The 22,099-nt window shown below is 44.3% G+C and overlaps 2 protein-coding genes across 4 annotated transcripts in view; both read left to right on the top strand.

The window, feature by feature from the left end:
• ABL2 (ABL proto-oncogene 2, non-receptor tyrosine kinase) overlaps positions 1-22,099 on the top strand; it is a 128,405-nt gene extending 106,306 nt beyond the window's left edge. For all 3 annotated transcript variants that reach the window (XM_023231257.2, XM_023231255.2, XM_023231256.2), the window contains 8 exons: positions 3,348-3,620; positions 4,946-5,030; positions 6,399-6,576; positions 7,657-7,841; positions 11,202-11,354; positions 13,492-13,581; positions 15,717-15,890; positions 16,754-22,099. In XM_023231257.2, the coding sequence (XP_023087025.1) occupies positions 3,348-3,620; positions 4,946-5,030; positions 6,399-6,576; positions 7,657-7,841; positions 11,202-11,354; positions 13,492-13,581; positions 15,717-15,890; positions 16,754-18,477 (2,862 nt within the window). In that variant the 3' untranslated portion in view covers positions 18,478-22,099. The remainder of the gene's footprint in view (positions 1-3,347; positions 3,621-4,945; positions 5,031-6,398; positions 6,577-7,656; positions 7,842-11,201; positions 11,355-13,491; positions 13,582-15,716; positions 15,891-16,753) is intronic.
• On the top strand, positions 643-1,761 carry LOC111555320 (V-type proton ATPase 16 kDa proteolipid subunit-like). Its single transcript, XM_023231258.2, has one exon. The coding sequence runs from the start codon at positions 669-671 to the stop codon at positions 1,272-1,274; it is 606 nt and encodes a 201-aa protein (XP_023087026.2). The 5' UTR covers positions 643-668; the 3' UTR covers positions 1,275-1,761.

The raw sequence follows: 22,099 nt of genomic DNA, 5'->3' as shown, positions 1-22,099 counted from the left end.
AAAAAAAAAAAAAAAAAAAAAAAAGTCAGCATAGTGGTTATCTTTGCAAGGGTAAATAGCTGGAGAGCATACGGGAGGCTTCTGGGGTGCTGGTCATGTTATAATTCTTGGTGTGGGTGGTGTTTACATGGGTGAGTTTACTTTGTAAAAATTATAAATTTTCCGTTTATGAATTTTATGTATACTTTTATGTGTACACTAAAACAAAAGCCTTTTTTTTTGCTTTGAGACAGAGTCTCGCTCTGTTGCCCAGGCTGGAGTGCAGTGGCGCGATCTGGGCTTACTGCAAGCTCCGCCTCCCGGGTTCACACCATTCTCCTGCCTCAGCCTCCTGAGTAGATAGGACTACATGCACCCACCACCATGCCTGGCTAATTTTTTGTATTCTTAGTAGAGATGGCGTTTCACCGTGTTAACCAGGATGGTCTCAATCTCCTGACCTCGTGATCCGCCTGCCTTGGCCTCCCAAAGTGTTGGGATTACAGGCATGAGCCACTGTGCCCGGCCAAAAGCGTCTTTAAAAAAATAAACAGCAGGCTAGGCGTGGTGGCTCATGCCTGTAATCCCAACACTTGGGGAGGCCAAGGTGGGTGGATCACTTGAGCCCAGGAGTTGGAGACCAGCCTGAGGAACATAGTGAAACCTCGTTTCTACAAAAAATTTTAAAAATGAGCCGGGCGGCAGCGGCTGACGGCCGGATTGCCTTCGCCGCCACCCGCCTGCTCGCTTTAGCTCCCGGCCCGTCCTCTCCCCCACCTTCGCCACTGCCTCGGCCCACAGAGCTCGCCCTGTCCCCACCTGCAGACATGTCCGAGTCCAAGAGCGGTCCTGAGTATGCTTCGTTTTTCGCCGTCATGGGCGCCTCGGCCGCCTTGGTCTTCAGCGCCCTGGTCGCTGCCTATGGCACAGCCAAGAAGGGCACCGGCATTGCTGCCATGTCCGTCATGCGGCCAGAGCTGATCATGAAGTCCATCATCCCAGTGGTCATGGCTGGCATCATCGCCATCTACGGGCTGGTGGTGGCAGTCCTCATCGCCAACTCCCTGAATGACGACATCAGCCTCTACAGGAGCTTCCTCCAGCTGGGCGCCGGCCTGAGCGTGGGCCTCAGCGGCCTGGCAGCCAGCTTTGCCATCGGCATCGTGGGGGACGCTGGCGTGCGGGGCACCGCCCAGCAGCCCCGACTATTCGTGGGCATGATCCTGATTCTCATCTTCGCAGAGGTGCTCGGCCTCAACGATCTCATCGTCGCCCTCATCCTCTCCACAAAGTAGACCCTCTCCGAGCCCACCAGCCACAGAATATTATGTAAAGACCACCCTTCCTCATTCCAGAACGAACAGCCTGACACATACGCACCGGGCCGCCGCCCCTAGTAGTTGGTCTTGTACATGCGCAGTGTCCTAGTGCCCATCGTCTGTTTTCCTGGCCTTGCCCCCGCCCGCCCCATGCCGTGGACATCTGGGCCCACTCATCGCCCCTCCAGGCCCCCGGCGCCCCACCCCCTAGAGTGCTCTGTGTATGCGGATGATTTAGAGTTGTCATTTCTCTTTACTGGATGTTTATTTATAAAGATCTGGCCTGTTCACGCATCTGCGGAGCGGCCCTCATCTCCCAGCTATCTATAACCTCATCTAGAGTGTCGCTTTGTGGGTTCCTGTTGCTGAGACTTCCTGGATGGAGCTGCCCTCACCGCCTGGCTGTGGCCCTGCGCGGAGCTGTGTCCAATAAAGTTTTTGGATGTGAAAAAAAAAAAAAAAATGAGACGGGCGTGGTGGTATGTCTGTGGTCCTAGCTACCTGGGAAGCTAGCCTCCTGAGGCAGGAGGATCACCTGAACCTGGGAGGTCAAGGCTGCAGTGAGTCATGATTATGTCACTGCCCTCCAGGCTGGGCAACTCAATGAGATCCTTATTTCTCAAAAATAAATAAAAATTAAAGCTCCCTTGGGAGAGAAGACCAGAGAATTCCCTCTTACTTTATATTTCTTATTGCTTAGCAAATTAACTATGTTGTAAGCAATTCTGTGAAATCCAATGTGGCTTTTTTTGTTTTTTTTTGTTTTTTAAGACGTAATCTTGCTCTGTCACCCAGGCTAGAATGCAGTGGCATGATCTCAGCTCACTGCAACCTCTGCCTCCCAGGTTCAAGCAATCCTCCCACCTTAGCCTCCCAAATAGCTGGGACTACAAGTGCACACCACCACACCTAGCTAATTTTTGTATTTTTAGTAGAGAGAGGGTTTCACCATAATGGCCAGGCTGGTCTCAACTCTTGAACTCAAGTGACCCGCCAGCCTCAGCCTCCCAAAGTGCTGGCCACTGGTAAATTGTGACTCTTTCTTTAATGGCCTAGACACTCAAATGTACATCGTAATTGAAATTATGAAATATTTGAATACTCTTACCAAAAACATCTAAATCAGTGGTTTTCAAGTTATGTTCTTTACAAGAGTGAGGTGATATTTTGTAAATTTTTACAAAACACCAGGTCCTTGCTTGCTTACTTTGATCAGGGTATCTCTTCTTTACCTATCTTCTGTAGTTGAGTCCACAGTCTTGTGGCTTAAAAATATTTGAAGACTGGCTGGGCTCAGTGGCTCACACCTGTAATCCCAGCAATTTGGGAGACTGGGGCAGGCAGATCACCTGAGGTTAGGAGTCCCTGACCAGCCTGGCTAACATGGTAAAACCCCGTCTTTACTAAAACTACAAAGAAAAAAATTAGCCAGGCATGATGGCGCGTGCCTGTAATCCCAGGTACTTGGGAGGCTGAAGCAGAAGAATCACTTGAACCCAGGAGGTAGAGGTTGCAGTGAGCTGAGGTTGCGACACTGCTCTCCAGCCTGGGCAACAGAGGGAGACTCTGTCTCAAAAAAAAAACAAACAAACCATATATATATATAAATGAAAATACATATATATATGAAAATATATATATATTTGAAGACCAATGAGCTTGATGATCCAGAGAGAGATCTTGGAAGGTTTTCCCCAAGACTAATTTAGGAAGAATAGGAAAGGCAGATTAAATAAGATTAAACTGAAGTTCTGTGTTTACCCTTGCAGTCATCATTTAACTTTTTAATTTACCTCAATTAAGATAAACTCTTGCTGGGTATAGTGACTCAGTCTGTAATCTCAGCACCTTGGGAGGTGCAGGCAGAAGGATTGCTTGAGGCTGGCATTTGAGACCTCCCTGGGCAATATAGTGAGACCCTGTCGGCAGAAAAAATTTTTTTTTTTTTTAAAGATAGCCTTCTATCTTCAGGCCAGTGAAATATGGGCTTTAAAAAAACAATTCTTAATCTCTTTTCAAGTTGTTTAGCTTTTCTGCTTTTCTTACCAGGTATATGTGACTGCTGAGAGCCGCTTCAGCACCTTGGCAGAGCTTGTACACCATCACTCCACAGTGGCTGATGGGCTGGTGACAACATTACACTACCCAGCACCCAAGTGTAATAAGCCTACGGTCTATGGTGTGTCCCCCATCCACGACAAATGGGAAATGGAACGAACAGATATTACCATGAAGCACAAACTTGGGGGCGGTCAGTATGGAGAGGTTTATGTTGGCGTCTGGAAGAAATACAGCCTTACAGTTGCTGTGAAAACATTGAAGGTGGGTTGCTGAGAATTACAGTTTTCAGGCATCTTTTTCTTTTGTGCTCAATCACTTGGAAATATCGGCATGCTCTTCGTTAACTTTGGAACACTTTCCACCCACTGGTGCCAAGCACATCAGCAAATTGTGATGATTAACCCTAGTGCCATTGCTGACAGTGCAGAGGTAGATTATTCACTGCAATGCAATGAAACCCACATGTGCGAAAGGTCTGTCTCTGGAGGCTGTTGATGTAGATCTTAGTGGGAGGTTAGAAGCAAATTAAAAGTTATAAAAGCAAAATAAGCTCTTTTGCTTCCTGAGATCGACCCCTGCTGGACAGAATTGTTTGTGCCTTATCTGAGAATCATGGGCCTCTTTCTTGTTCTGTCCTTTCTCTCCCTTGTTGTTGTTCCTCCTGTCTCTTTGCAGTTAGATCACTTCTTAACATTCACAGAAATCTTTTTCCTGGTACAACTATATGTCTCCTTTAAACCTCCCAGTATCAAATTATAAGGTTTTCACTCACTTGATTGTCCCAGACCCTCAGTAACTGTCTCTGGCATATCACTCATAAGGGCTATTCTTTAGCTATAAGTAGTAGTCAGTTCTGTTTCTTAAGCATATTCTGAATGTAAAGCAATATATAAGGCCTTGCTCTCTAAGAAGATTATAATCTAATCAAGAAGATAAGTATGTAAGCAGCTAAGTGCTAGGTCTCCTCATTCAAAGCCTGAGATATCTGGAGAAATAAACTATGAGAGAACTGAACTATCCAATACAGGGCTCCTGTGTTTCAGTTGATTATAGGACATGATTGCTGAATTTTGCTTCTCCTGCTAATTTTTACTCCAGGACATTTTTGTTTCTAAGTTGGACTTCTTAAAATAATAATCATTTCGGCTGGGTGTGGTGGCTCACGCCTGTAGTCCCAGCAATTTGGGAAGCCCAGGCGGGCCGATCACCTGGGGTCAGGAGACCATCCTGGCCAACATGGCAAAACCCCGTCTCTACTACAAATACAGAAAGTAGCCAGGCATGATGGTGCATGCCTGTAATCCCAGCTACTTGGGAGGCTGAGCCAGGAGAATCGCTTGAACCCAGGAGGCGGAGGTTGCAGTGAGATCGTACTACTTCACCCCAGCCTGGGTAACAGAGTGAGACCCTGTCTCAAAAAAATAAATTAAAATAAAAATTATTTCTTGTAATATGCTAAAATATTCAAAAGATACTTCTTTTTACTGTTAAAGCTGAAGCTTTAGGATTGTGAGATGAATCAAATGATTTTAAGTTGGGGGTTTGTCCCTCTCGTTTTCTTCTTTCTTACCTTTCCCTTTTTCCAGGAAGATACGATGGAGGTAGAAGAGTTCCTAAAAGAAGCTGCAGTAATGAAGGAAATCAAGCATCCTAATCTGGTACAACTTTTAGGTGAGGAACCTTGCCTGAACCATAGATATCCTCCAAAAATGCTTGTCCTTTGACCCCTTCTTATCTCCAAATGCTTTTTTTTTTTTTTAAGAGACAGGGTCTCACTCTGTTGTCCAGGCTGCTGTTGAAGTGATTTTCCTGCGTGGGCCTTTCAGTATGTTGGAATTACAGGCATGAGCCACCATGCCCAGCCTTCCCCCGCTCCCCCAGCCCCAAAGCTTTCTTTTCAGTCACCATGGTGGAAGCTGCAGGTTTAAATTCACTTCAATAAGTACTTATTTTAACCAGTAGGTTCCGTGTTTAAAAATGGCCCAAGAAGCAGTGGCTTGATTGATTTTAGTATATAAAACTGCTCAGTTTGTACTAATTGCCCCAGATTTAAAGTTCAGAAGTGTTCAAAATGGTGCTGAACCAAAAACTCATGAAATGTTTTTGCAAAATAAAGAGACATTAAAGGACTGTTGAAGCAAATTAAAAACTGTGACCACACCCATCAGTTTACCTTTACAAGCAGGAAATGCTGTACTATGTTAGATTGGCTTTTCACTGTTCAGGTTACAAAGAACTCTTTTACTAAGCTCTTTTACTTTTTAAAAATAGGACCAGGTTTTTGTTTTTTTTTTGATATAGAGTCTTGCTCTGTCAGCCTGGCTGGAGTGCAGTGGCATGATCCTGGCTCACTGCAACCTCTGCCTCCCAGGTTCAAGCTATTCTCGTGCCTCAACATGCATCACCACACCCAGCTAATTTTTGTAGTAGAGACAGGGTTTTGCTACGTTGGCCAGTCAAGTCTTGAACTGCTGGTCTCAAGTGATCTGCCTGCCTCAGCCTCCCAAAGTGCTAGGATTACAGGTGTGAACCACTGCACCTGACCTCTTGTTGGTTTTTTATAAGGAATCTGCCATATATCAGTGAATTCCTTGACTATGGAAACAATGAAAATCATTTTACAAAGCAGTATTACAGGTGGGGCTCACATAGTCTTCAGCATGTGCACAATTGCTATTACTTTTGAATAAGTATTGTTAACCTGCAGTTGAGGAGGAGAATCATGGGCCATGTACAAAAGTCTGGACATGTTGGTTTTCTTGGCCCCTTATAGAATTAATATAAGTACGCTGCTTTTGCTCAAACAGACAAATACTCAGAGGCATATGAATTCCCAGAGAACAATATGGTGGAAGCAAGGACTCCCATATAAACCAGCTTCTTGATTTTTGCTTATTAATTTCAGAGAATGTGGTGGTAAAAAGGGAAAAGATTACTGCCGAACTAGACCTGAAAAATTGTCAAATTATTCTTGACCAAAGTGGTTTGGAGTGTTTGAATGTACACTAACAAAAACAAGCACCATTCTTCAATTTTTAGGTGTCTGTACTTTGGAGCCACCGTTTTACATTGTGACTGAATACATGCCATATGGGAATTTGCTGGATTACCTCCGAGAATGCAACCGAGAAGAGGTGACTGCAGTTGTGCTTCTCTACATGGCCACTCAGATTTCTTCTGCAATGGAGTACTTAGAGAAGAAGAATTTCATCCATAGGTGTGTAAAACTTACCTCTGACTAACCATGAAGCTATCCTGCTTGACATGCAGATAAAAGGAAGAATGTGAGAACCTTCCCAGAAAATTTCGGATGATTCAAGAAAGTAATTTCGTATTTCACAGGGCCCGTTATGATGTCACTTCTAACTTGTAAACAAACCTACTGTACTCTGATTAAAGTATTAATAAGGGGCCTTTGCTATTCTCAATACTGAGAACTCTCTTTGAAAAAAATAATAATAATTACAATAGTGATGGGGTCTTGCTATGTTGACCAGTCTGGTCTCAAACTACTGGCCTCAAGTGATCTTCCCATCTTAGCCTTCCAAAGTGCTGGGATTATAGGTGTGGGCCACCATGCCTGGCCAGAGAGCTCTCTTTATTTTGCCTAGCACTGTATCCAAGATCCTTTTTCACCATCTAGTGGCTTTTTTTTTTTGTTTTTTCCCTTCTTGAGACAGTCTGGCTCCATCGCCCAGGCTGGAATGCAGTAATGCGATCTTAGCTTACTGCACTCTCTGCCTCCTGGGCTCAAGCCATCCTCCCACCTCAGCCTCCTGAGTAGCTGGGACTATAGGAATGTGCCACCTTGCCTGGCTAAGTGTTTTTTTTTTGTTGTTGTTGTTTGTTTGTTTTTGTAGACAGGGTTTCCCCATGTTGCCCGGGCTGGTCCTGCACTCTTGAGCTCGGGAGATACACCTACCTTGGCTCCCAAAGTGCTAGGATTACAAGCGTGAGCCACCACACCTGGCCTAGTGGCTGAGTTTTTAAAATAGTTTTCTGCCTTAGTAAATAACTTAAAGTCTTGTAGAAAAGCATCTATGGCTCACCTATCCCAGCATACTTATAAATAGGGACCCAGTTTATAACGCCTGCTTTATTCTGCTTCTTGATGAGTGCTCTACAGTGATGTATCATTAGTGGGCTTTCTAAGATGTTAGTGATTGTCAGAAAATACTACCATATTCGTCAGCACTTACTTAACTCTGCCTGTAACACAAAGAACCAAGAATAGAGTGTTCATGACCATTTTCCTCGCTGTCTGAATGGAATCACATTAGGGTTCTCTTTCCCACAGAGATCTTGCAGCTCGTAACTGCCTAGTGGGGGAAAACCATGTGGTAAAAGTGGCTGACTTTGGCTTAAGTAGATTGATGACTGGAGACACTTATACTGCTCATGCTGGAGCCAAATTTCCTATTAAGTGGACAGCACCAGAGAGTCTTGCCTACAATACCTTCTCAATTAAATCTGACGTCTGGGGTAAGGTTGAAAGGGACTTTTTTGTGTGTCATTTTATTTTATTTTTTAATGTCTTGATTCTTTAGAGGTTCTCTTACGACGTTCAGTGTCCTCTATCTTTACCTGCCATTCTTCTTCAGTTATTCAGCAAGTATTTGTTAAATACCTCCTAGCTGCCAGGACTGTGCTAAGAACTTTGCATAAACAGAAGTATAGGCCTGGTGTGGTGGCTCTTGTTTGTAATTACAGCACTTTGGGCTGAGATGGGCAGATCACTTGAGGTCAACAGTTCGAGACCAGCCTGGCCAACATGGTGAACTCCCATCCCTACTAACTACAAAAATTAGCCAGGCATGGTGGCACATGCCAGTAATCCCAGCTATTCAGGAGGCTGAAGGCTGAGGCAGGGGAATTGCTTGAGCCAGGGAGGCAGAGGTTGCAGTGAGACAAGACGGTGCCATTGCACTCAAGCCTGGGCAATAGAGCGAGACTCTGTCTCAAAAAAAAAAAAGGAGTATAAAGAACAAAGTTTAGGGCCAGGCATGGTGGCTCATGCCTGTCATCCCAGCACTTTGGGAGGCTGAGGCAGGTGGATCACCTGAGGTTGGGAGTTCAAGACCAGCCAGACCAACATGGAAAAACCCCGTCTCTACTAAAAATTCAAAATTAGCTGGGTGTGGTGGCGCATGCCTGTAATCCCAGCTACTCAGAAGGCTGAGGCAGGAGAATCACTTGAACTCAGAAGGTGGAGGTTGTGGTGAGCCGAGATCACACCATTGTTCTCCAGCCTGGGCAACAAGAACAAAACTCTGTCTCAAACTAAAAAGAGAGAAAGTAAGTTAGCTTTAAAAAAGAAGTCCCTGCCTTCAGAGAGCTCACAGTCTAGATCTCATATTACATTGGAGTGCTGATAATCCTCTCTCTGTAAAGCACCTTATTTCCACATTAGGTTTGGTTTGTTTTTGTTTGTTTGTTTGTTTTTGAGACGGAGCCTTGCTCTGTTGTCCAGACTGGAGTGCAGTGGCACAATCTTAGCTCACTGCAACCTCCATCACTCAGGTTGAAGCGATTCTCCTGCCTCAGCCTCCAGAGTTGCTGGGACTACAGGCATGCATCACCATGCCCAGCTCATTTTTGTCATTATAGTAGAGATGAGGTTTCGCCATGTTGGCCAGGCTGGTCTCAAACTCCTGACCTCAAATGATCCACCTGCCTTGGCCTCCCGAAGTGTTGGGATTACAAGCGTGAGCTGTTGCGCCCAGCCTCACATTAGGTTTTATCACTAATTTGCAGAGTACTGTGACACAGAGCTTTGTTTTTTTTTTTCTAGGGAAGTGTGATGAGGTTTCTATTGGGGGAACCCCCCCCCCCAGTATTTCACTGTAGATTCTTTCTATTTTCCATAAGTGTTGGCTGGCTGAGAAATAGAAAGTGTACAAAGAGAGGAATTTTACAGCCAGGCCTCCAGAGGTGACATCACATATCGGTAGGACGGTGATTCCCACCTGAGCTGCAAAACCAGCAAGTTTTATTAAGGATTTCAAAAGGGGAGGGAGTGAGAGAACAGGGAGTAGGTCACAAGATCACATGCTTCAAAGTGCGAAAAGGAGAACAAAGGTCACATGCTTCTGAGGAAACAGGACAAGGGCAAATCAGAAACTCCTGTTAAGGGTCCAACAAAGATCACAAGGCAAAGGGCAAAGTAGAATTACTGGTAAGGGTCTATGTTCAGCGGTGCACGTAATGTCTTTATAAACATCTTAAACAACAGAAAACAGGGTTCAAGAGCAGAGAACTGATGTGACCTCAAATTTACCAGGGTGGGGTTTTTTCCCACTCTAGTAAGCCTGAGAGTACTGCAGGAGACCAGGGCGTATTTCAGTCCTTATCTCAACCGCATAAGACAGATACTTACAGAGTGGCCGTTTATAGACTTCCCCCCAGGAATTCATTCCTTTCCCAGAGTATTAATCCTTGCTAGGAAAAGAGTTTCGCAATATCTTCCCTGCTTGCACGTCCTTTTATAGGCTCTCTGCAAGAAGAAAAATATGACTCTATTCTGCCCGACCCTGCAGGCAGTCAGACCTTATAGTTGTCTTCCCTTGTTCCCTAAAATCGCTGTTACTCTGTTTTTTTTTGCAAGGTGCACTGATTTCTTATTGTTCAAACACACATGTTTTACAATCGGTTTGTACAGTTAACACAACAGTGGTCCTGAGGTGATGTACATCCTCAGCTTATGAAGATAAAGGGATTAAGAGATTATTAAAGACAGGCATAAGAAATTATAAAAGCATTAATTTTGGGAACTGATAAATGTCCATATTAAAATGAAATCTTCACAATTTATGTTCCTCTCCCGCGGCTCCAGCCGGTCCCTCCATTCGGGGTCCCTGACTTCCTGCAACAGGTTTCATCTAGAATTTGTCTTAACTGATCTGGTTTCTACTGCTCTGAGAAGTAATATGACTTGGCTTAGTGGACTGAAGAATCTGGAAATTTGGATTGTGGACCAACAGAAATAGTCATAGGATTCTAAGTCACTTTTAACTAGAAATCTCAAACTCAAATAACTGTGACAAAAATCAAAATTTTTTCTGCTCTGAATTTTATCTGATTTTAAATGAATCTGTTTTTATTTTACTCCTCTTATATTAGCTGACTTTAAAACTATTATACTTATTAGATACAATGGTTCTCCCTTATCCGGAGGAGAATACATTCTAAGACCCCCCTTGGATGCCTGAAGCCAAGGATAGTGTCAAGCCCTGGGTATATAATCTTTTTTTGATCTGATAACTGAGAGGTCTTCTCAGTGACTAAGGGATGGGTAGCATCTATGTTGTGGATATATTGAGTAAAAGGATGATTTACGTGTGAGGTGGGAAGGAGAAGCATGGCTTGAGATTTCATCATGCAACTCAGGGCAGCATGCAATTTAAAACTTTAGAATTTATTTCTGGAATTTTCTATTTAATATTTTTGGGCCTTGGATGACTGTGAGTAGCTGAAACTATGGGAAGTGAAACCATGGCATAAGGGGTGACTACTGTATATCAAAAACTTTTCTAAGAATAGTTGAATTATGCCTCAGACTTCTTAAATGGTCATAGTTTATTTTCCCTCATTATAGTAAAGGAAATCTAAATAAAAATTGGGAAATTTAAATAAAACTGTCTTGAGATTATCTGCAGCATTCCTGTTGCAAATATTTTAGAAGGACAAGCCGTGCTATAAGAATTGATGAGTATATTATATATTAATGTTGTTGTAGTAGTGTGTGAACGTCGCCTAAAATTTGAAAGAGAATCACCTGATTATCTAAAATAAATTATAAATCGGAGAAGAAACACTAAGTGCTTATTTTAATTCCTTATGCAGCTTTTGGGGTACTGTTGTGGGAAATTGCTACCTATGGAATGTCACCATATCCAGGTATTGACCTGTCTCAGGTCTATGACCTACTAGAAAAAGGATATCGAATGGAACAGCCTGAGGGATGCCCCCCTAAGGTTTATGAACTTATGAGAGCATGTGAGTATTTTTGCATGTTTTAATTTTGAAGGCATAAGCTAGCAGTTCAGAATAGTTAACAAAATTAGAAACATTTCTCCTCTCAGTGTTGTTAGATTGAATCCAGCCTCATGACATTTAAAGAATTTATCATTGATCAGGCAGTTGTCATATCATATACCATTGAATCTTACTGGAATCCTAAGCATAGTTGTTATGGCCCAAATATTGACCCAGTTTTTCAGAGACATTTGCATATTTAATAAGATAAGAAATTGAGTAGAGATTAAGGTGGGGAGGGCTGTTTTCAACTAGATAAAAATGGTTGCTAAAGACTGTGAAGAATGCATAAAAATAACCTCTGTGATGGATAAACAGAAGCATCCGATTGCTCGCAGATGAAAAAGTAGGAAAGTGAGTAGTGAATTAAATTGCAAGGTTTGTTTGTTTTTGTTGGTGTTATTTTTGAAACAGTCTTGCTTTGTTGCCCAGACTGGGGTGCAGTGACACAATTTCGGCTCACTGAAACCTGTACCTCCTGGGTTCAAGCGATTCTCATGCCTCAGTCCCTGAGTAGCTGGAACCACAGGCACACACACAATGCCCAGCTAATTTTACTTTTTTTTTTTTTGAGACGGAGTCTCGCTCTGTTGCCCATGCTGGAGTGCAGTGGTGCAGTCTCTGCAACCTCTGACCCCCGGGTTCAAGCGATTCTCCTGCCTCAGCCTCCCAAGTAGCTGGGATTACAGGCGCCTGCCACCATGCCTGGCTAATTTTTGTATTTTGGATAGAGATGGGGTTTTACCACATTGGCCAGGCTGGTCTCGAACTCCTGACCTCAAGTGATACACCCGCCTTAGCCTCCCAAAGTGCTGGGATTATAGGCGTGAGCCACCATACCTGGCCTAATTTTTGTATTTTTAGTAGAGACAAGGTTTCACCATGTTGACCAGGCTGGTCTCAAACTCCTGGTCTCAAGTAATCTGTCCACCTTAGTCTTCCAAATGCTGGGATTACAGGTGTAGGCCACCGGGCCTGGTCCCAGTTGCAGTTGTGTTTAAACGTAAGTCTGTGTTCTTTCCTCATTGAACATTGACGTTCTCTGTTGCACTTTGTCAAAAATGAACTCTGAGCTCCTCCTTTTTGATATCCTTTTATATTTCTGAATATATACAGTTGATTATTTGTATGGTTAGGCTGAGTTTAAAGACAGGTTTTACTTCTTTTATTTTCAAGTGGAAGAAAATTTGCCATTTTCTAAACCGTCTCCCTGTTTCTCCTCATCCTTTTAGTAGAGGGAATAGGAGCTGAGGCTAAATTGAAGCCCCAGCCTTAGAAAGTGGGTTCATGGCCAGGTGTGGTGACTCACACCTGTAATTCTAGCAGTTTGGGAGGCCGAAGTGAGCAAATTGCTTGAGCTCAGGAGTTCAAAAGCAACCTGAGCAATGTGGCAAAATCCTGTCTATATAAAAAATACAGTAGTTTGAGATTGCTGTGTGCGTTCATTTTGGCTGGGCACAGTAGCTCATGCCTGTAATCCCAGCACTTTGGGAGGCTCAGGTGGGTGGATCGCCTGAGGTCAGGAGTTTGAGACCAGCATGGCCAACACGGCGAAACCCCTGTCTCTACTAAAAATATAAAAATTAACCGGACGTGGTGGCATGCGCCTGTAGCCCCAGCTACTCTGGAGGCTGAGGCTGGAGAATCACTTGAACCCAGGAGGTAGAGGTTGCAGTGAGCCGAGATTATGCCATTGCACTCCAGCCTGGGTGACAGAGTGAGACTCTGTCTCAAAAAAAAAAAAAAGAAATTATCCAGGTGTGGTGTTGCACACCTATAGTCCCAGCTACTTGGGGAGCTGAGGCAGGAGGATTGTTTGAACCCAGGAGGTCAAGGCTGCAGTGAGCCGAGATTGTGCCACTGCACTCCAGTTGGAGGAAAAAGGAAAAAGCAAGACCCTGTCTCAAAGAAAAAGGAAAAAGGAATTTAGAAAGTGGGTTCATTATACCTCTGAGTCTAGAGCTATGTTGCTATCATTGTGAACATGCTGAAACTCTAATAAGTACACATCATGATGCATAGAACTCATTATTAGATATACCACTGGATATTGAACTTCTGCAAGGAGTTTTTAATATTTTCTTCTTCTGTTACACAGGCTGGAAATGGAGCCCTGCCGATAGGCCCTCTTTTGCTGAAACACACCAAGCTTTTGAAACCATGTTCCATGACTCCAGCATTTCTGAAGGTGAGAATCTGTTGGATTTACTGTTGGTGACTAGTTCTGGATAGTGGTGGTGGTGGCGATAATGGTAGTTACATTTAAGAAATGATCAACTTTTGTAGTTTTGGACTCTGTTTCATGGTATTGAATTAATTTTTGACCTTTATTATTGCTGTGTTGCTTTTTTGCTATTTTCAGTGCATCTTTGTGTCTCAAAAAATTGAAATTATATTTTAATTAGAAATTTATTCAGCCTCCCTATCAGTAACCTTAGTAAGTGTGGTAGCTCTTTAAGCATCAATACTTAGGATGTAGGGAAGAAAAAAGGAAAAAATAAGTATAAACTACATCTACAAAGCAGAACCAAGTTGTAAAAACAATAACCAGACATTCCATTTCTGGAAATAGATCTTAAGGAAATAATTAAGAATATAAACAAAGATTTAACTACAAGGACATTGCATCAAAGTATAGTTTATAATAGTGAGAAATTATAAACAACTGAAATATCTACTGGACTGTAAATTATTACATCCATATAGCTGAATATTTAAAATGATATTCCGTGTGTGTGTGTATACACTTTTTTTTTTTGAGACAGAGTCTCACTCTATCGCCCAGGCTGGAGTGCAGTGGTGTGATGTCGGCTCACTGCAGTCTCCGTCTCCCAGGTTCAAGCTATTCTCATGCTTCAGCCTCCCGAGTAGCTGGGATTGCAGGCGCTTGCTACCATGCCTGGCTGATTTTTGTATTTTCAGTAGAGATGGGGTTTTGCCATGTCGGCTAGGCTGATCTCGAACTCCTGACCTTAAGTGATACACCCACCTCTGCCTCCCGAAGTGCTGGGATTACAGGTGTGAGCCACGGCTCCCGGCCTTCTTGGATATATTGACATGGAAAGGAGTTAAAGGTTAACTTAGTAAACGAGGATATCCAGATGTCCAATAACCGTGCTCAACATTACTCATCATAGAGAAATACAAAATAAAACCACAGTGAGATACCAATCCACGGCCTACCAGAAAGGCTTAAATTAAAATCAGGCTGGCCTGGCATGGTGGCTCACGCCTGTAATCGCAGCACTTTGGGAGGCCTAGGTGGATGGATCACTTGAGGTCAGCAGTTGGAGAGTAGCCCGGCCAACATGGTGAAACCCTGTCTCTACTAAAAATACAAAAACTAGCCAAGCGTGGTGGGTGCCCAGCTACTTGGGAGGCTGAGGCAGGAGAGTCACTTGAACCCGGGAGACAGAGGTTGCAGTGAGCTGAGATCGCATTGCTGCACTCTAGCCTGGGCGACAGAGCAAGACTCCCTGTCAAAAGACTGTGGCTCTGTCTTTTCTCTGAAAAGACCTGTAATCCCAGCACTTTGGGAGGCCGAGGCTGGCAGATCACAAGTTCAGGAGTTCAAGACCAGCCTGGCCAACATGGTGAAACCCCATCTCTACTAAAAATACAAAGAATAACTGGGTGTGGTGGCGAGCTTCTGTAATCCCAGCTATTCAGGAGGCTGAGGCAGGAGAATCATTTGAACCTGGGAGACAGAAGTTGCAATGAGCCGAGATCACACCATTGCACTCCAGCCTGGGCAACAGGGTGAGACTCCATCTCCAAAAAAAAAAAAGAATCAAGCCAAAAATAATAACATCAAATTTTAGCAAGCATGCAGAGTAACCACAGCTTTCATGTGAAATAGTATTGCCATTGGGGGACAGGTTGGCAGGGCCTAATAAACCTGAATGCACATATACCCTGTGATCCACCAGTTCTCCTACATTGTGCCGATCAGACGTGCATAACATTGTGAACCAAAAGACACATAGCAGGATGATGCTAGCAACGTATTCATAGTAACTCCAAACTGGAAAAAACCTAAACATCCATCAAGAGGAGAACGGGCGGATTGTGGTATATTCACACATTGGCATGTTACACAGCAATGAGAACCCCTGCCACATATAGCAGCGTGGACGAATCTACAGAGACGGTCGGTACTGGGCGAAAGAAGCCAGACAAAAGAGTACATACTTTATGATTCCGTGTATGTATTTTAGTACTCTACTTGCCAGTTATTTCTCAGTTGTGTGCCTTTTCTGAAAAGAACTCCCTTTTTCTGTTACGAAATTGTACTTTTTATCGGTCCTCTTATCTTCCTCACAGAGGTAGCTGAGGAGCTTGGGAGAGCCGCCTCCTCGTCATCTGTTGTTCCGTACCTGCCCCGGCTACCTATACTTCCTTCCAAGACTCGGACACTGAAGAAACAGGTGGAGAACAAGGAGAACATTGAAGGGGCACAGGATGCCACAGAAAATTCTGCTTCCAGTTTAACACCAGGTATGGGTCCCTCGGCAGGTAGAACCAAAATAGGAACTGCTTTGTTGAAAGAAGCAGGGAGTATGAGGCTTTTATGTCCACTTTCACGCCCGTCTTCCAAAGGGAAGCATAGCGTCTCTTTTACCTACCCATGAAGCCCTTGGCTCCGCATTGCCCTTGTTGGTTGTCCTGATCTATCCATCCAACATACAACTCTTAAGTTTCATCTCCTTAACCCTGGGTTCCCAAGTAGGTATCATCTTTATGGTTCCATCAAAAACTTTGCTGAACCTGATAGAGGAGAAGAGGTTGTGCGATGGTTTTTAAAGAAAGGATGAGTGTTGAGGTAATAACCGGCGGGTTATCTCCTCCCTGGCTTTTTTTTTCTTTTATTTTGAGATGGATTCTCACTCTGTCACCCAGGCTGGAGTGCAGTGGCACAATCTTGGCTCATTGCAAGCTCCGCCTCCTGGGTCCATGCCATTCTCCTGCCTCAGCCTCCCGAGTAGCTAGGACTATAGGTGCCTGCCACCACGCCCGGCTAATTTTTTGTATTTTTAGTAGAGACAGGGTTTCACCGTGTTAGCCAGGATGGTCTCGATCTCTTGACCTCCTGGTCCTCCTGCCTCAGCCTCCTAAAGTGCTGGGATTACCCGCGTGAGCCACCGTGCCCGGCCCCCTGTCTCCCCCAATTTTTAAAACTCACATCACATTTGGAACACCAGTCACTGTGAAACGATAATGTATGTATTATTTATCTCTGAGTCCTGCCAACACCTGACACTTGATAAATGCTGACAAAACTCATAATGCTGCCTCGGTAATTCAAATGTAATAGATTCACTTCTTGTCTTTTAAGTTACTGATCGGCCATTTCTCATCAGGGTTTATCAGAGGTGCACAGGCCTCCAGTGGATCCCCAGCACTGCCTCGAAAGCAAAGAGACAAGTCACCCAGCAGCCTCTTGGAAGATGCCAAAGAGACATGCTTCACCAGGGATAGGAAGGGGGGCTTCTTCAGCTCCTTCATGAAAAAGAGAAATGCTCCCACACCCCCCAAACGCAGCAGCTCCTTCCGAGAAATGGAGAATCAGCCCCATAAGAAATACGAACTCACGGGTAACTTCTCATCTGTTGCTTCTCTACAGCATGCTGATGGGTTCTCTTTCACTCCTGCCCAGCAAGAGGCGAATCTGGTGCCACCCAAGTGCTATGGGGGGAGCTTTGCACAGAGGAACCTCTGTAATGACGACGGTGGTGGGGGTGGGGGCAGTGGCACTGCTGGGGGTGGGTGGTCTGGCATCACAGGCTTCTTTACACCACGCTTAATCAAAAAGACACTGGGCTTACGAGCAGGTAAACCCACAGCCAGTGATGACACTTCCAAGCCTTTTCCAAGGTCAAACTCTACATCTTCCATGTCCTCAGGGCTTCCAGAGCAGGATAGGATGGCAATGACCCTTCCCAGGAACTGCCAGAGGTCCAAACTCCAGCTGGAAAGGACAGTGTCCACCTCTTCTCAGCCAGAAGAGAATGTGGACAGGGCCAATGACATGCTTCCAAAAAAATCAGAGGAAGGTGCTGCTCCAAGCAGGGAGAGACCAAAAGCCAAGTTATTGCCCAGAGGAGCCACAGCTCTTCCTCTCAGAACGCCCTCTGGGGATCTAGCCATTACAGAGAAGGACCCTCCAGGGGTGGGAGTGGCTGGAGTGGCAGCTGCCCCCAAGGGCAAAGAGAAGAATGGTGGGACACGACTTGGGATGGCTGGAGTTCTAGAGGATGGAGAGCAGCCAGGCTGGCCTTCTCCAGCCAAGGCTGCCTCCGTCCTCCCAACCACTCACAACCACAAAGTGCCAGTCCTTATCTCACCCACTCTGAAACACACTCCAGCTGACGTGCAGCTCATTGGCACAGACTCTCAGGGGAATAAATTCAAGCTCTTATCGGAGCATCAGGTCACATCCTCTGGAGACAAGGACCGACCCCGACGGGTAAAACCAAAGTGTGCCCCACCCCCACCACCAGTGATGAGACTACTGCAGCATCCGTCCGTCTGCTCAGACCCTACAGAAGAGCTGACTGCCCCGACTGCAGGACAGTCCACGTCAGAAACACAGGAAGGAGGAAAGAAGGCAGCTCTGGGTGCAGTGCCTGTCAGTGGGAAAGCTGGGAGGCCAGTGATGCCTCCACCTCAAGTGCCTCTGCCCACATCTTCCATCTCGCCAGCCAAAATGGCCAACGGCACAGCAGGTACTAAAGTGGCTCTGAGAAAAACCAAACAGGCCAGTGAGAAAATCTCAGCAGACAAAATCAGCAAAGAGGCCCTGCTGGAATGTGCTGACCTACTGTCCAGTGCAATCACGGAACCTGTGCCCAACAGCCAGCTGGTAGACACTGGACACCAGCTGCTCGACTACTGCTCAGGCTATGTGGACTGCATCCCTCAAACTCGCAACAAATTTGCCTTCCGAGAGGCTGTGAGCAAACTGGAACTAAGCCTTCAGGAGCTACAGGTGTCCTCAGCAGCTGCTGGTGTGCCCGGGGCAAACCCTGTCCTTAATAACTTATTGTCATGTGTACAGGAAATCAGTGATGTGGTGCAGAGGTAGCCACTGTTAGCCTGGTGGGAAAATGCACACATTTCTGAGGGGAGAGGGAAAGGGACTTGTTTTCCTGTGTTCTTGTTTTCAGAAAATGAAAGACTCATACTTGGGTGTATTTATGTGAAGTACCTCAGATCCCTGAGTTCTCACGTTTACAGTTTCATCTCAAAAATAAGAAGCAAACCACATAAGTATAGGAGAGGTAAATTAAGTGGGGGCGAGGCAGTAGTGGACAGGGTTGGAAACTGCACTGGAAAATAGGGAACATGTGTATGTCATAAGGAAGACAATGCAGCCCATCCCTACCTGGGATGCTGGGAGGTGCTAGGCAGGGCTGCTCTCAGCAAGACCGCAGCAGCTGTGCCCAGACTTGGGGCTCTGGTAGGTACTTATGGTGATTATGCTCCAGTTTACCTAATGAATTTGGTGGGACAGAAGAAAGGAAAGCTGGGAATATACCCAGAGAAATTTTTGTTCAGGGCTGTTGGAAGCAGATGTTAGCCTTGCTTGCTTCCACAAGGCCATTGCTGCTGTAATAAGAACTGCAAATCAGAGTGCTACAACACAAAACTGGGAAATGTGGCCCTATCTGAATGCCTCTGTCCTGTTTTCCGCTGGTGTATTAGTGCAGGAAGTAAAGAATGCTGGAAAGTTGAAGCAGGGGATTGAAAACCTTCTGAAATCTTACACAGATTAGCAGAAGTCACTTCTCCCAGTCTGGTATATTATTTCATAATGGACCAGGATCGGCTTCCTGCTTGGTGGTGGCTCTCTGTAAACCATAAGTACAGGGGTCTCCCTCGTGGTTCTTCTCTGTCTTTTGCTGGGCAGGCTGTCTTCCTTTATTCCTGGTAGCATTCAGAGCATTAACCAGTGTTGATTTTGAAAATGGTAGTCCCTACAGATTCTCACAAGGGAGTGAATCCTGTTCGGATACAGTTCCCCTGCATACTGACATACTGGCCAAGGACTTGAGCAGCTGTGTATTTTTCTTTATCAACTAAAATACCAGGGAGATAGTCTTTTCTTGAAACCCAGTGACCTGTGACTGAGAGGAAAAGCTGACTTGGTCCTAATGGCTGTTTCTCTACCTTTCCCCTCCCTTATCACCTTAAGCCCAATCTAGGTAGAGAATAGGGAGAGGCATGCTCCTCTGTGTGGATTTGAAGTGAATCACCCCCACGTTATTCTCATGTGCTTTTCTTCTCACATATTCCTCCCTACCCCCCACCCAATCATTGTGTTTATTTGTACAGATCTTATTGGGAATATTCTTTATTTATTTTGTCATTTCACTTCTATTTTAAGAATGCATAATTGGAGAGTAGTCATTTTCAGGGAGCACCAGTTAGACCTTGGGAACCTAATGACTTAGTCCTTAAATATGTTTTGCCCTTGAAAAATAGGCCTTTTTCCTTCTCTACTTAGTTGTAATTGTGGAAGCTAATTAGGATGGCATGGAAGTGAATCTAATGAGTTAGGTATTATTAATGTTCTTGGTATCGGGTCTAATTCCAATTACTGCTTCATACTCTTTTTAGAACTTTATGAATACTTCCCCCATCCTCCCCAAGGAGAGCTCAATACACACGTATTTTTATTTTATTCTTTCAAAGGAATATTAGCTTAGGAAGATAGGAATTCAACATTGAGCAGTGAGTTTTCTTCCTGGCTCTGTCACTGATACAGTGTCAAACCACAGCCCCATCTCTTAATCTATTCAATTAAGGTAATAGTGCATGTTCTCAAGGGTGTTGCAAGTAAGTGTACAGCTATCCCTTTGAGAGCCTCTCTGGAAAGCTCTTTCAGTGCAGTGTTGTCATGCTGAATGGTTTTTCATTCTCTTATTTGCTGAGTAGAAAATATTAATGAAATTAAGAATTGCTGAGATTGTATTGATTGGGCTGGAATACTAAGGGGGAAACTATGTTTTGAATTGATTTGGCATTTTTGACCAAGAACAAAATTGAGTTTTCATTGGAAAGAAAGGAAACCTTGATTCTTACCATTGCTGCTCCAAAGGAGGCTCAGGTTAAGAAGATGAGAGGAGACAAGCGGTGCTGGGCATTCCTGGCAGGTGTTGGGTGATCCCCGCAGTATGTCGCCTGCAGCTGCAGCACAGGCAGCTAGTGATCGGGTTCATGTCCTCGTAGTGGTTGGAAGAGAACTCAGATGTGAAAACCAGCCGTCCTTTTCCCACCTTCTTTCCTGCCATTCTCGCTCATCATACTTGTCCATAAACTTGAAGAACTCGTTTTAGCAGTTAGCCTTTTAAGGTCGAGGATGGGAAAGCTAAAACTTCAGAACGTTATTATGCTGCTTTTTAGGTTTATCCCTGTTGTTGTGGGATGCAAGTTAAGGGATTATAATTGTTTTTCAGGGTTTTTTTGTTCTTTGTTTTTTAAGCGAGGGCTCTATTTTCCCTTGAGAGTTCTGGAAATAAGCCTTGGAGGAACACTACTGAGTGTATTTAGGCTCCCTGGTTTTCTCCCCCAATAACAATCTGAAGGGTAGGGGGTGGGGGCTGTGTCTTACTCAGGGGCAGCACCTAGCTCTGTCTTGCCTACAGTGGGTGCATAATACATAAATGGAATTGATTTTTGTCAACACTGTCAAGAGTGGCATTGACTGTTGGAGCACACCCCGTCCACATGATGCTTGAACTATGTAACTTCAGGGGTTGCGGGCTCAAGGTTCAGGTTAAAGAGGCACTGTCAACTTACTCTACAAGCATAATTTAGGTTTTTCCTTTTTCTACTTGAAAAGGACCAGCGTAAACACAAACCCTTATGTAAATTAAAAGGTTTGAATCCAAAGCAGAGAAAACTGCTTCTAGAAACTAAAAGTGTAGTTTAATTTTAACTATTCTAAAAGCAGTGAGAAAAGGCCCACGTACAAGGCATTGACAGTTTCTAACGTGGTTACGCTGCACTGCTTGATTCCTTTCATGTACAGATAATATTTTTTCAGTTTAGATTTCCTACTTTAAAATGCCGTGATTTGTGTTGAATGCATCTTGATTGTGCTTTACCTAAAGTATTTTCTTAAAAGGCTTTGTGTAAAATTTAAATGTATATATTTTCCTGTAGACTTCCATCATGATTTTCAGAGATTAGCCTTAAAAAATTTGGCCCTAAGAAATTCATTCAGTGTTTTTCCAGATGACCTCTGTACATAGAGGTCGTTATAGTGGAGACCCTTTACCAGCAGCATTTTAGGATTTAAGTTAGATGGAGAGTTTCTTAGGATTCAACTGAAAGTTGGCCAGTAAAATATTTCCCAGGTAATAAAGCATGCTGACTTTACTAAGGCACTGCCCATTTTTGTTTAACTAAAATCATGGAGATTTTGAGTTTAAAGGATGCAGTATAGATAGTGGTTTAGTGTTTAGGCTCTAATGCCGGTCTAAAAGGCAAGTCATTTAACCTTGGGAGCCCCAGTTTCCTCACTGTAAAACAGGGATAATAATAGTAACTACCTCAGGGTTGTTGTAAGGATTAAATGAGATAATATTTGTAAGATACTTAGCTCAAGTGCCTGGCACACAATGAGCACACTCTATAAATGTTAAACTGCTACTACTATTACTAACACCCAGTCTAGGGATGCACAGCAGGATCCCCTAGGG

The sequence above is a fragment of the Piliocolobus tephrosceles genome, chromosome 1, assembly GCF_002776525.5.
Source record: "Piliocolobus tephrosceles isolate RC106 chromosome 1, ASM277652v3, whole genome shotgun sequence".
Classification (NCBI taxonomy): Eukaryota; Metazoa; Chordata; class Mammalia; order Primates; family Cercopithecidae; genus Piliocolobus; species Piliocolobus tephrosceles.
This window is presented reverse-complemented; position numbering and strand designations above follow the sequence as displayed.